The 14,569-nt window shown below is 40.1% G+C and overlaps 1 protein-coding gene across 1 annotated transcript; it reads right to left on the minus strand.

Moving 5' to 3' along the window:
- Positions 1–1,057: 1,057 nt before the first annotated feature.
- Positions 1,058–14,541, minus strand: LOC115102338 (N-fatty-acyl-amino acid synthase/hydrolase PM20D1.2-like). Its single transcript, XM_029622191.2, has 13 exons — positions 14,180–14,541; positions 13,976–14,062; positions 5,731–5,966; positions 4,882–4,968; positions 4,665–4,798; positions 4,361–4,480; positions 3,824–3,899; positions 3,607–3,668; positions 3,405–3,483; positions 3,058–3,129; positions 2,672–2,837; positions 2,409–2,508; positions 1,058–2,034 (listed from the first exon to the last, which is right to left on the minus strand). The coding sequence occupies exons 1-13, from the start codon at positions 14,451–14,453 to the stop codon at positions 1,905–1,907; spliced, it is 1,623 nt and encodes a 540-aa protein (XP_029478051.2). The 5' UTR covers positions 14,454–14,541; the 3' UTR covers positions 1,058–1,904.
- Positions 14,542–14,569: the final 28 nt, after the last annotated feature.

The following is a 14,569-nucleotide window of genomic DNA, read 5'->3' on the forward strand; positions in this document are numbered from 1 at the left end:
AAATGGACCAAAAAGACACAATAGAAAAAACTGTCAATGGCAATGTGAGAAAATTATGGTAACTAGTCTGGCCCTAATTCAGGTTAATTGTTTGTTTTTTCCAGACCCCCCTCCACACCTAGAGTAAAATTTGTTAACCATAAATGGCAGCTTGTTTTTGGTGGAGCTGTTACAAGGCTTTGCCTTTTGAGTATGTTTTTGAGTTGTCATGTTTTTTTGTGTTTTTACATCACTAAGTTTGGTGTAGAAATCAGCCTTACAATACAGGCAGTATGCCCATGTATCATCTCCAATAAACGACTTCAACCAACCTTTGAATTCAGGGTTTGATTCCCACTCCTTTCTGTATTTTTGAGTGTACAGGTTAGACATGAGCTAACCAACTAGATGTTTAGCTTATGTCACAGAGGCACACACAAGGTGAATAAGTGACTGAGGCTGTGTGAGTCAAATGCAGTGATTTATTTTTGTGCAGTGATTTTAGACAAAGAACATTTTACATTTACATCCTGCCCTGAATGTAAGTCAGGGCGGGATCAGCCAGCGGCGGCTTCCCACATGCGCGATTCATTTGCAGTCTGGACGCGGAGGGGTGAACATCTCCTGCTCTGACTGCAGCTGGGAGGGACTGCTGTGCGAGGACTGGGCAGCCTGTGAGTGCTTTGGGACGGTGGTGGGGCCCACGGCAGCACCCGCTGCTCGTTAAGAAGAGTAAGAACGATACGTGCTTTCACATCAGTCTTCAAAAGTCTCCAATAAACACCAGAAATAGTCGATTTAAAAAAAATGTGTCGCTAGAGGGGTCTGAATACTCACTAAATAAAGTCGCTAATTTGGCAACACTGCCCTCAACTGGTTGTCTAGGTCTTAATTGAAAGGAAAACCCAAGGAACAAACACTTTGACAACCTTGGTATAGCTGAAAAAATCTATTGTAAAGCTCCTTGTTAATGGTTTGGAATGACATTAGACCTACCGTCTGAACACTTCTAAAATAATGTCTGACTGTACATTGTAACAATTTAGACACATCAACTGTAAACAAAGATGGCCATCACCACAGTGCATCATGTTTATTAACCATTATGTTCACCACTCGCCCACATCAATGATATCTTCAGCTTTATTGGCCCAGTACATCGCACACCGGGCAGCAGTATTTCAATAATTTTTTTTTGAATTTCAGTTCTCAAACAGATAAATCAAGTATTGCACCTCCTGTATTAAATATTCACACAAAAAAAACTCAAGTAACTCATAGAAATCAGCAAGTAAGATATCACGCTTAGTCAAAATATAGCAATTTCAAGTTTCACACCATTAATGTGCATTGAAAATAAATGATTTATATAATATCTTTATATTTGTTTAGAATTCATTCCACAGGGAGGAAATTTGTCCAGTAGCTATCACAGCACACTGCATACACTTCCCCCATCACAATGATTTCCAATTCAAGTTTCACGTCAATGACCAATAACAAAATAGTAACATATTACATAGATTTTTTTATACCCATTAAAAACTTTATGGCCATAATAAAAATCAAACTCCATCTCTCTTATGCAATACAGTCACCAGTGTTTTGTTTTTTTACAACACAGAGATCAAAATCTCCATGTTTACATGTCTGTTCCTCGTGAGAGCCTGCCCCCCTTTGATGTCTGAGTAACATTGAATTGATGTACTCACTGATAATACAATCAGACTGTCTTCATTCAAACTATAGCATTGATAGTTTGTTGTTTATCATTATTTTATATATTTATTAGCATCACCAAGAGATGTCTGTACTTCATCCAAAATAAAGGAGGGACCCAACCTGAAGGGGTAAATAGAATCTGACACAACGTCATTTTTATCTAGATTATGAATGTAATAGTGGCCCCCAAATACCCTACTGCTTTAGAGCTCATGGCCAGCACTGTGGGGAGAAGGGAGCTCCTTGATGTCACAGTTCTGGATCAGATTGAAATAAAAGACCACCAGTTCCTCATAGTTCTTCTTAGAAATCCTCTCGTTAATACCATGGAACCTGGAAATGTAGAGAATGCATAAACTGTGGAACGATAGCAAGCAAACTACAGTGTTAGTAAGGTGAGACTTTATCTTGTTTGTTCAATGCAAACAGAGGGCATTGTTAAACCTTCCTTGTCAAGACGCTGTGCATGTAGGGCTGACATACATTTTATGGTTCAACCGTGTCACATGGCTAGATCATAAGACTAGAGTTTTAGTCTCCCAGTCAACAAAAGGGCAGTGTTAGAACAATCTCCTCAACCCCGACAGGCCATTGAAAGATACAGTATGTTGTACAGTACTATCCAGTTACTATGACTACATTCAACACCTGATAAAGAGAGCTCTTCTCTACAGAATATCCAGTGCTCCAGCTACAATGAGTCGTACCTCTGGGTGTCCCCTGGTCTGATCCAGGTAGGTGCAAAGCGATAGATGTCCTTGGCCAGGTCAGTGTAGTGGCGGCTGTCTGTGTTCCCGATGCAGACACCTGCACGTTGGAATATGATACATTTGTATGCTGAATACTATGCCATAAAAATGTGAACATGTTACCTAAAAAAATCATACCAAAAACAGGATCCCCCCCTTTCCCCAACATCACAGTAGGCAAATCAAACAAATACCACTCCCTCTTCTATTCCGTTTCTTACCAGGCGCAACAGTAACTTGTGGGAACTGGTCCAGCAGGGTCTTCTTGATGGTCTGGAACCCAAAGGATGTTTCATCATACGAGCTGACAGGCAGTGGGTCAAAACCATTCACCAGCTCCATCTTCACTCTCTCATCTCCCACTGTGGATTGGATGAACTCTAGAACCTGACAGGAAGACACAAACACTATACATTTTGAAAACTGGGGAGAGTGTCCTTGAACTGTACTTCAAAGTTGCCAGTATGACTAAATAGTTTATAAATTCAGTGTCTCGGTATTGTGAGATGGACCTATGATTTTAGCTTTACAGTATAATAGAACATGAATTTTGAATATAACATGCTGTTGAACCATATATGTAGATGTATAAAATGCTAATCCCCACCTCTTCTACGGTCTGTGCTGGATGTATCCGCAGATTCACGTAGGCCTCAGCAAGGGAGGGAAGAATATTCACCTATGAAGAATAGAAACATCCAAGTATTGTATTTGCTTAATAGATGCAGCCCAAGACTATATAACATAAAACAATTGGAATTCTGAACATATACAACATTCTTTCAAAGAACATATCACACGAAATGTATGACGTATTACAACAATTTCAAAGACCCCGTATTGAAAGTGCTCTCGAGACAAACTACTGCTGAAACTATAGAAAACCTCAGGAGCATCACTTTAACAAAACACCTTCATGCACTATAACTCATTTATTATAACAAGATATTGTACCTTAACACCTGAGTTGAACATGGTGACTGCAGTTGTGGTTCTCAAAAAAGCATTTGTGTCAGGACTTCTTTCCATTACTCTGTAACATAAATACATGTTATTTAGGTTTTATAACTCAATCAAGTATGATCTGCAATTATTTCAAATGTAATTGAAATAATCAAGGTGGAACAAACCAGAGAAATTCAGTGAGGGAAATTACCTGCCAATAAGTGGAGAGAACAGCCACATATTTGACATGACAAACTTAATTGGGAGTCCAAACTGTAAGACAAAGACATTTCAAAGTGATTTAAAAAGCTGTGTACTTATTTTAAAATGATGTTAAGACTAGTACTAAACACTACACTCTATATCGCAGAACATCCCATAGGATAATTGAAGCCAATGTAGGACAGAGGTTAGAAACAGAGCATTACCCTGTGAGCTAAGTGTTCAAAGGTCCTGCGCTCAGGGCCTTCACCAAACAATATGGGCATAGGGTTGTCCTCCAACCTGACAAAACAGATCACGTGTGCTTAGAGAATGTGGGCTTAGGTTCACAACATGACACAATATACTCTATGATGCAGACCTAAAACAATATATAACTAGCCGATTAAGAAATGTCCTCCCTCAACTGAGAGGTGTATACAACTTTCTTACTTTCTCGTGTTCTTCTTATTTCTATTGTGTTTTTGTACTACTTTACATTATAGTACTATGGATATTGATTATTGCATTGTTGGGATAGCGCTTGCAAGCAAGGCATTTCACTCCACTTATGTGCGTGACAATAAAAACTGAACCTTGGGCCTTATAAAATATTTGTCTCAGGCTCTATAATGTTCATGGCTGACCAAGCAAGAAAAGTGGAATTCCCCTTCATTGAACTGTATCTGTAGGTGTTAAGCAATGGCTATACATAGAAGACCCATCTAGTCCGTGATGAGTGTGATTCCCAAATCCCCTTTCACCTTTTGACAGCTCCAGCCAGGATGCCGATGCTGCTCTCTCTGGGAGGCATGGAGGAGTGACCCGGGGCCTTGAAGACACTCAGTTTCACCGTGGCTTGTCCCTTCTCACTGATCCCAATCCTGACACATATACACACAGGCAGGCCCACACACGTTTAATAAACAGTGAGTGCAACCTATGACGTAAACCTTATAAGTAGCACTTAATAAAATGCATTTATAAAGGCCTTTTTACATCAGCAGAGTGTCACAAAGTGCTATAGAGCCTAACATATGAGACAAGAGTTAATGAATGAATGCTTACAGAGCAGCAGGCCCCTGCAGACCACTGATGACTCCATCCAGCACAGCCAGACCCTCATCCAGTATGAACGCCAGCTGCACCCCTTTCCTCTTCAGCACCTTCACTATGTTCATGGCCCCCTGCAAGCCACCCACCTACAGTACAAAGAGAAGATCATGCTTCTGAATTCTGTCCCTTTCGGTTTCTGAAATAAAATACCTCTACTAACTTCACAAACCTCTTCATCATGACCCAGACCAATGAAGAATCCCCTTTGCGGAGAATAACCTCTTATCAACAGGTACTCCAGCGCCTGGAGGATTCCCTACAGTGAAAAAAATAGGCTGTTTAAACTCTGACAATATGAAATCGTATCATTGGATGAGGAAAAACAGTAAACACATTGTTAAAATCAGGCCCTTGGCTTAAATCAGGGATGGGCAACATTGATCGGGGTGTCCCCGCTCTTGTCAGCACAGAGAATTTGTACTTTTTAAGAGTTCATTTCAGTGAATTCTTCATATTTTACCACAGGGTGTAGAGAAAATGTTGCCGTTTTAAGCAAGTTTATTCCAATTACAGATTTTGCAATTTTATAACTAATTTCATGCAATTCTACTCATTTTTCCATGGGTTGGATTTTTTGTTGTTGTTGCTGTTTACAGCTCATTTCATGCAATTCTACCCATTTTGTCATAGCGTGGAGAAATGTTTGCAGTTTAATATATCTGAGTGAGACTGACTAACAAAATCAATGGGAGGGACTGGCTAACAAAATCAATGGGAGGCCCCCCCCCAGCAGGTCATCACCCCCAGCAGGTAATTTGACCATGACAAGTTTAGATTGCTAAATTAGTTTTGCGGCCAGCTATCTAAAATAATGTAGCTGACATGGGCTAATTGACTGACTATCAGTGACTCACATAAAAAGAGAAACTGATGATGCACAACAAAATAAAAAAATTCCACCTTGTGTATTCTACTACTTCTAACTCGCAACAGTTAACTGAGACCCCAACTGAGTTCCCAAAATTGACCAGAGCGCCTTGGGAAGTCCCATAGACCTCTACCTACGGTCAACACTCACCATGACGGACTGCTTGTTATCGATGGTCCCTCTACCATAGATGAATCCATCTATCTCCTTTGCAGAGAATGGTGGGACCTCCCATCCATCATTCTCATCAGCAGGCACCACATCTATGTGGGCCAGCAGCATGTAGGGGACCAGGGCCAGGTCAGAGCCAGGCACCCAGAACAGGTGGCTGTAGTTGGCCACAACCTCATGCTGGACCAGGTGGGAAGAGAAAACTGTAGGGAAAACTGGAAGAGGGAAAACATGTGTTTAGTGTAGGCCAGTGGTTCCCAAACTCTTTTGGCCCACGACCCCAACCATGTGAAAATAAAAATTCTGTAATTAACAGCCAATGGTAACTTTTTTATTTGGAGCTATGGCAGTCTTCTCAACTCACCATTGCTTACTTTTAATGTGGGGTTATGAAGTTCAACCTGGATCAACATTTGGGTTTTAATGCAGACGAGAGCACTGAATCCAACTTCACAGTTATGAGCTGACGATGAGCACCATGAGTTTTATGGTGCTTTCAAGACAACGAGGTCAAATCATGACATCAATGATCTTCAGGTCGGAGCTCAAGAAAGAAGCTGTGCCTGGTTCGCTTTTAAAATATATATATATTTTTTTAGTTTAACACTTTTTTTGGTTACTATATGATTCCATGTGTCATTTCATAGTTTTGATATTTTAGATTCTTCAAAGTAGCCACCCTTTCCTTGACAACAGCTTTGCACTCTTGGCATTCTCTCAACAAGCTTCAACTGGAATGCATTTCAATTAACAGGTGTGCCTTGTTAAAAGTTCATTTGTGGAATTTCTTTTCCTTCTTAATGCATTTGAGCCAATCAGTTGTGTTGTGACAAGGTAGGGGTGGTATACAGAAAATAACCCTATTTGGTAAAAGACCAAGTCCATTTTATGGCAAGAACAACTCAAGAAAGCAAAGAGAAACGACCGTACATCATTACTTTAAGACATGAAGGTCAATCAATCCAGAAAACGTCAAAGACTTTAAAAGTCCTCAAGTGCAGTCACAAAAACCATCAAGGGCTATGATGAAACTGGCTCTCCACACCAGCCTCAGAAAGTGCAGCCCAAATAAATGCTTCACAGAGTTCAAGAAACATCTCAACAGTTCAGAGGAGACTGCGAGTCAGGCCTTCATGGTCAAATTGCTGCAAAAAAATCACTACTAAAAGGACACCAATAAGAAGAGACTTGATTGGGCCAAGAAACAAGAGCCATGTTCATTAGACCAGTGGAAATATGTCCTTTGGTCTGGAGTCCAAATTTGAGATTTTTGGTTCCAACCGCCATGTCTTTGTGAGACGCAGAGTAGGTGAACAGATTATCTCTGCATGTGGTTGACACCGTGAAGCATGGAGGTGGTGGTGTGATGGTGCTTTATTTAGAATGCAAGACACACTTAACAAGCATGGCTCCCACAGCATTCTGCAGAGATACGCCATCCCAGCTGGTTTGCGCTTTGTTTTTCAACAGGACAATGACCCAACACACCTCCAGGCTGTGCAAGGACTATTTGACCAAGGAGAGTGATGGAGTGCTGCATCAGATGACCTGGCCTCCACAATCACCTGACAACCCAATTGAGATGGTTTGGGATGAGTTGGACTGCAGAGTGAAGGAAAAGCATCCAACAAGGTTTCAGCACTCCTTCAAGACTGTTGGAAAAGCATTCCTTGTGAAACTGGTTGAGTGGTTGCCAAGCGGTCATCAAGGCAAAGGGTGGCTACTTTGAAGAATCTCAAATATAAAATGTATTTGTTTAACAATGTTTTGGTTACTACATGATTCCATGTGTTATTTCATAGTTTTGAAGTCTTCACAATATAGAAAATAGTAAAATAAAAACCCTTGAATGAGTAGGTGCCCAAACTTTTGACTGGTACTGCATATATAATTACTTTTCACAATCCCTAGTGTTGAGTGTTAGGGGGGTAAAATGAACATTGCTTTTAGAGCTGAAATGATACAACATAATCCCAGAAGCACAGCACACTTGGTTTTAATGTCTGTAAGCCTTACCATTGCTGAGATATTCCAATTTGTGCCTAAATTGTTGGTCAAAAAGGTCACAGGAGATAATGCACAGGTCAATGGCAAAGCCTTTGCCAAAAATTGCACCAAAATGTTACAAATTAGCTGTTGAAATATGTGCATAAATGGTTGTTCACAATAAATCTGATAAACTAGCATTTTCCCAACTGAGTTATTTATTTTAACCGACTAATGCATTTAATCACATGCTACTGAACTAACCAGAAGTAATACTTTTAGGGTTTTAGTGTGCTTATAAAAACAGCAACACTTACAGTGGGGAGAACAAGTATTTGATACACTGCCGATTTTGCAGGTTTGCCTACTTACACAGCATGGAGGTCTGTAATTTTCAGCAGTGTTTCAAATACTTGTTCTCCCCACTGTATGTAATTCGACTAGACACTCTTTTTTTCCTGCACACTCCGCTCTAAAACCTGAGCTAGAGAAACTGATCTAACAAACTGCTTCAGACTAGATTACCTGAGAAAATTTGTGTGTTTGGTGGCAGCTAACCTTCCTGAGCTACTCTAGCAAAGGTGAGATTGTAAGTGTTCATAAATGTGTGCACAACAAACCATTTTCCAAACAGATTATTGGCCAATTTATTAGTAGCAAAGAAAGTATTCCATACAGGCAGATGTCATTACACTAGGTGCATATCTTAAGTTCCTTAGTTCATAGTGAACATGCAAAAAAAAAGGTCAACCAATAAACTGTGTGCACGGAAGACAAACAAAACAAAAATAAAGAAATAAAAGAAATAAACAAAAGAAAAAAAGATTACGTTTGATGGTTAAAATGTAGACTGTCATGAGAGTTTAAGCTCTGAGCATAATGATCATGGGCTCACACATTACCTTGACATCTGTCCAGGGTTTCCTTTATGAAAATGTGGCTCCGGACATTTGACCTTAACAGACATTTGAGAAATTTTGCAGACCAATATGCATTTGGTGCGTAACCTGATTAGAGAGTTCATCCACAGTGCCGAGAATGAAATAAATCACATTTAGATTATGGTAATTAGTCTTAGCAGAAAATGCAAGCCAAGGATGCATTGACGCGTATCGACGTTGTCGTCTAAACTGGAGGAGGAAATTGTCCAAAAACAAAACTTAAGTTGCACTGACCCAACAATGATAAAGTGAATATCACCGGGGATACGGCCGATGCTCTCCGCTGGTGCCAATAAGATAGGCCTATAGCCTATGGTTGTTAGCTCAATTAAGTTGAGGATTTATACAACTAAAAAAGACTGATTTGAGTCTTTGTCTTCTCTTTACAGCAATACCATTTGCTTTCCGTTTTCACGCAATTATATTTCGAAATATTGTGATATGCCTGGCTGGGCCCCCTCTACTTTCCACAGACAGTAGCAACTCAATAATCATCTATGGTATTTGCTGCGCACGCTGCCCAAATTGCACGCACTGCCTTTGCTTCCAACTGTAGGCTATGCCATTTAAAACAATCCACAACTTGTTTTTTCTTTTAAGGCTTGGGGAATCTAAATGTTCCTCTGTGGCGAAATCATGCTTTAGTAACCCATTTTGAATTATTTTATTTATTTCTGTATAAAGTAGAGTAGGCTAATTAGGCTATATAATTTTAGCAATTCATTTATATTTACTTAGTCTTATGGACGCACCACCTACGAGCATATGTCAATCTACTATCCACCAAAGTAGAAAAGTTGACCTATTCTATTGGTCAGCTTGTCGAGAAAGAAATAGCCAAAAAAGACTCTGGGACAGGTATAGGACAATAGATCCCAAATTCATTTATTTATCCGTTATTTTACCAGGTAAGTTGACAGAGCACGTTCTCATTTGCAGCAACGACCTGGGGAATAGTTACAGGGGAGAGGGTGATGAATGTGCCAATTGAAAACTGGGGATTATTAGGTGACCGTGATGGTATGAGGGCCAGATTGGGAATTTAGCCAGGGGGTTAACACACCTACTCTTATGATAAGTGCCATGGGATCTTTAATGACCTCAGAGAGTCAGGACACCCATTTAACGTCCCATCCGAAAGACGGCACCCTACACAGGGCAGTGTCATTGGGAAATTATTTTTTTTAGACCAGAGGAAAGAGTGCCTCCTACTGGCCCTACAACACCAACTTCAGGAGAATCTGGTCTTGCATTCAGGAACTGACCAGGTCCAACCCTGATTAGCTTCAGAAGCAAGCCAGCAGTGGTATGCAGGGTGGTATGCTGCTGGTATGCTTCTGAATTGATCCCAAATTCATACAAACATCTGTCCGACAGCGCCAATTAAATTTCACTAAATTACCCCATAGACCAATAAGCATGACTGGTCAAATGTATTTAGATCAACTGTTAGTTCCATCAATGAATAGGCTAAAAATCATTATTTCTCAATGGGAATTTTTCACCTTTTCCAAATTGTATTTATCTCTATTCATTTATTTACGGCCAAAAGCCGGCTATTGGAAACCTTGCATCTGTCCCACCTTTTACCCCACCACCCTCACAGACTGTGTGTACTTACATTATTCAAACTAATTGGTCAGAAGAGGCCATCCTGACGAGAAATATATCTGTTAAACATGGGACGAATACAGGCCTATTAATATCAAATAAACCACAGAATGAGCATCTTTAATTTCATACAAATATGTAGTTGACTGGCAGTCCTTGCGGAGGGCCTCTCTCCCTCGACAGGTGACAAGCAACGTTCCTCTCTCTAACTAATAGCAGACTTGCTAAAAACAGAAATTGTCACCTCCGTGGTCTCACTTGCTGCATATCAAATTGTTACTAAGAATTAGAGGTCGACCGATTAATCGGAATGGCCGATTAATTAGGGCCGATTTCAAGTTTTCATAACAATCGGAAATCTGTATTTTTGGACACCGATTTGGTCGATTTTTTTTATTTTTTTATTATTTATTTTACACCTTTATTTAACTAGGCAAGTCAGTTAAGAACACATTCTTATTTTCAATGACGGCCTAGGAACGGTGGGTTAACTGCCTTGTTCGGGGGCAGAACGACAGATTTTTACCTTGTCAGCTCGGGGATTCATTTTTGCAACCTTCCGGTTACTAGTCCAACGCTCTAACCACCTGCCTTACATTGCACAGTGTTAAATCATCACCATGAGGAGCCTGCGTGGCAGGCTGACTACCTGTTACGTGAGGGCAGCAAGAAGCCAAGGTAAGTGGCTAGCTAGCATTAAACTTATAAAAAACAATCAATCTTCACATAATCACTAGTTAACTACACATGGTTGATGATATTACTAGTTTATCTAGCGTGTCCTGTGTTGCATATAATCGATGCGGTGCCTGTTGATTTCTCATCTAATCACAGCCTACTGGGCCAAACGGGTGATGATTTAACACTGTCGTTGCACCAAACCTAACCATAAATATCAATGCCTTTCTTTAAAATCAATACACAAGTATATATTTTTAAACCTGCATATTTAGTTAATATTGCCTGCTAACATGAATTTCTTATCATTAGAAAAATTGTGTCACTTCTCTTGAGTTCCATGCATGCAGTCAGGGTATATGCAGCAGTTTGGGCCGCCTGGCTCGTTGCGAACTGTGTGAAGTCCATTTATTCCTAACAAAGACCGTAATTAATTTGCCAGAATTGTACATAATTATGACATAACATTGAAGGTTGTACAATGTAACAGCAATGTTTTGACTTAGGGATGCCACCCGTTAGATCAAAATACGGAACGGTTCCGTATTTCACTGAAAGAATAAACGCTTTGTTTTCGAAATGACCGTTTTCGGATTTGGCCATATTAATGACCAAAGGGCTCGTATTTCTGTGTGTTATGTTATAATTAAGTCTATGATTTGATATTTGATAGAGCAGTCTGACTGAGCCTTGCGTGCGTTTTGCCAGCAGCTCTTCACAATGCTTCAAACATTGGGCTGTTTATGACAAACCTATCAACTCCCGGGATTAGGCTGGTGTAACCGATGTGAAGGCTAGCTAGTTAGCGGGGTGAGCACTAATAGCGTTTCAATCGGTGACGTCACTCGCTCTGAGACTTGGAGTAGTTGTTCCCCTTGCTCTGCAAGGGCCGCAGATTTTGTGGAGCGAAGGGTAACGATGCTTCGAGGGTGGCTGTTGTCGATGTGTTCCTGGTTCGAGCCCAGGTAGGTGCGAGGAGAGGGACGGAAGCTATACTGTTACACTGGCAATACTAAAGTGCCTATAAGAACATCCAATAGTCAATATGGTATATGTATATGAAATACAAATGGTAGAGAGAGAAATAGTCCTATAATAACTACAACCTAAAACTTCTCACCTGGGAATATTGAAGACTCATTTTAAAAGGAACCACCAGCTTTCATATGTTCTCATGTTCTGAGCAAGGAACTTAAACGTTAGCTTTTTTACATGGCACATATTGCACTTTTACTTTCTTCTCCAACACTTTGTTCTTGCATTATTTAAACCAAATTGAACATGTTTCATTATTTATTTGAGGCTAAATGGATTTTATTGATGTATTATATTAAGTTAAATAAGTGTTCAGGCCCTTAAAAGGTTGACACAGTGGTTAAGGGCGCTGTACTGAGCTTCGGATGTTTTCACTCAGGAGACTCCCAGTTAGACAGCAAATGTTCCTTTTGTTCCATAAAGATATTTTTTATATCCAAATACCTCCGTTAGTTTGATGCATTATGCCTAGGAATCCACCAGAAATAGCAGTCACGACAACGCAGACAAAAATTCCAAATGATATCCATAATATCAACAGAAACATGGCAAATGTTTTTTATAATCAATCCTTAAGGTGTTTTTCAAATATCTATTCGATAATATATCAACCGGGACAGTTGGCTTTTCACTAGGACCGGGAGGAAAAATGGCTACCTTTCTGTGTTGCGCAAAAATCACACTGAGAGCCAACAACAGACCACTTACACAATGTGGACATTTACACTCATTCTTCAAAATAAAGGCCTGAAACTACGTCTAAAGGCTGTAGACACCTTAGGGAAGCCACAGAAAAATGCAATCTGGTTGATATCCCTTTCAATGGGCAATAGGGATGCATAGAAAGACAAGGGTTTCAAAATAAGAGTCACTTCCTGATTGGATTTTTCTCAGGATTTCACCTGCATTATCAGTTCTGTTATACTCACAGACAATATTTTTACAGTTTTGGAAACTATAGTGTTTTCTATCCTAAATTGTCAATTATATGCATATTCTAGCATCTGGTCCTGAGAAATAGGCAGTTTACTTTGGGAACGTTAATTTTTCCAAAAATAAAAATAGTGCCCCCTAGCTTCAAGAGGTTTTAAGAAGCAGAAATGCTTGGTTGGGGGATGCATGACTTTCAACCTTCCTCTCATAAGGGAATTGTAGCGATGAGACAAGATAGTAGCTACTAACAATTGGATACCATGAAATTGGGGAGAAAAAGGGGTAAAATAAAAATGTAAAAAAGTGTTCATTCAGTATTGTTGTAATTGTCATTATTACAAATAAAAAAAATAATTAAATAATCGGTATCAGATTTTTTGGGGTCCTCCAATAATCAGTATCGGCGTTGAAAAAGGTCGACCTCTACTAAGAATCTGAGGTTTGAATGTATTAAACTATTTGTTTCACCAAATCGAGAGACAGGGTGCGAGGGGAGAAAACCTTTAACCATTGCGAGCCAAACAGAACGCCCCACCCTCCCCAACAGTAAGCAGAGACAAATGTTAGCTAGCTAGGTGCTGTAGCTATCTAGCCAAACAGCTTGTCAGTCAACTCCTCGCAGTAAATCTACAATCGCGTCAGCATGAAAGCAACATGATCCCATTAACCGTATCTTTGTAGTGGTACGTAAATGTTGCGTGAAAAGGGGTCAGAAGAGTCAACCGCTCTGGTCCACTGAGTCAGGATAAAATCACACGTTGAAAGGCTTTTATGAACGTTTAAAACAGACATCGACACACAAAAATGTCAAAATATTTAACAGTTTATCAAAGTAATTTATAGTACCAGCGCCAAACATCCATTTTTTTCACGTGATATCATTTCTAGTGGAGTAAACGGATGCATTTCTGCTTGAGTATCATAAAGCAGTGTCGAAATGCTAATTGCAAACTGTGTGCTCAGTGAAAACATGTTTCCTACATTAACCGTCTGCCTATGGAATGGATCATCGTATACTCCCGGGGCCTAAACAAAGTTACCTCTCCTCAGGAGGCTGTCGAACTCGCCCAGTGCGGTGATGTTGAGCTGCGTCTTCGATGTTGACACCGTGGGAATCTGGATCGCCTCTGCATACAAAACAAGCCGGTGGCGTTGACCAAATTTAGTGTGCATGTTATAGCGATTATTCACACAACATAGGCTGTCAAATTTGCTCAGTTTGATGAAGGTAGGCCGGATCTCACCTCTGAAATTAGCAAGAAGCTCCTTTCGCTGGTGCTGGTTTATGTCAGACGCAATGTTGTTCGTCTTTTCCCAGTGTGCAAGTTGAAGTCCTGAATTTACGTCAAACGTCAGAGTCCTTAAAGTGGCTGCAACGAAACATACTATAACAACGAATAATAAGCTGAGAGACACAATTTTGACTAACTTCATAATATTACATTCTCCACTGCGGTCAGTCATTTTTACTATTTGACAGTACACACACACACACAGCGTGTTAATGCAGCTGCTCATGACGTTTTTATATATGATCGTTAGAGCGTCATGTGCTGGGCTTGAAATAGGGTACCCACCCTTTAAGTTAACATTTGAAATTAAAGAGTTAAAGTTCGAGTATGGTCATCACAAGG

This window comes from Oncorhynchus nerka, linkage group LG20 (assembly GCF_034236695.1).
Source record: "Oncorhynchus nerka isolate Pitt River linkage group LG20, Oner_Uvic_2.0, whole genome shotgun sequence".
In the NCBI taxonomy this organism is placed as follows: Eukaryota; Metazoa; Chordata; class Actinopteri; order Salmoniformes; family Salmonidae; genus Oncorhynchus; species Oncorhynchus nerka.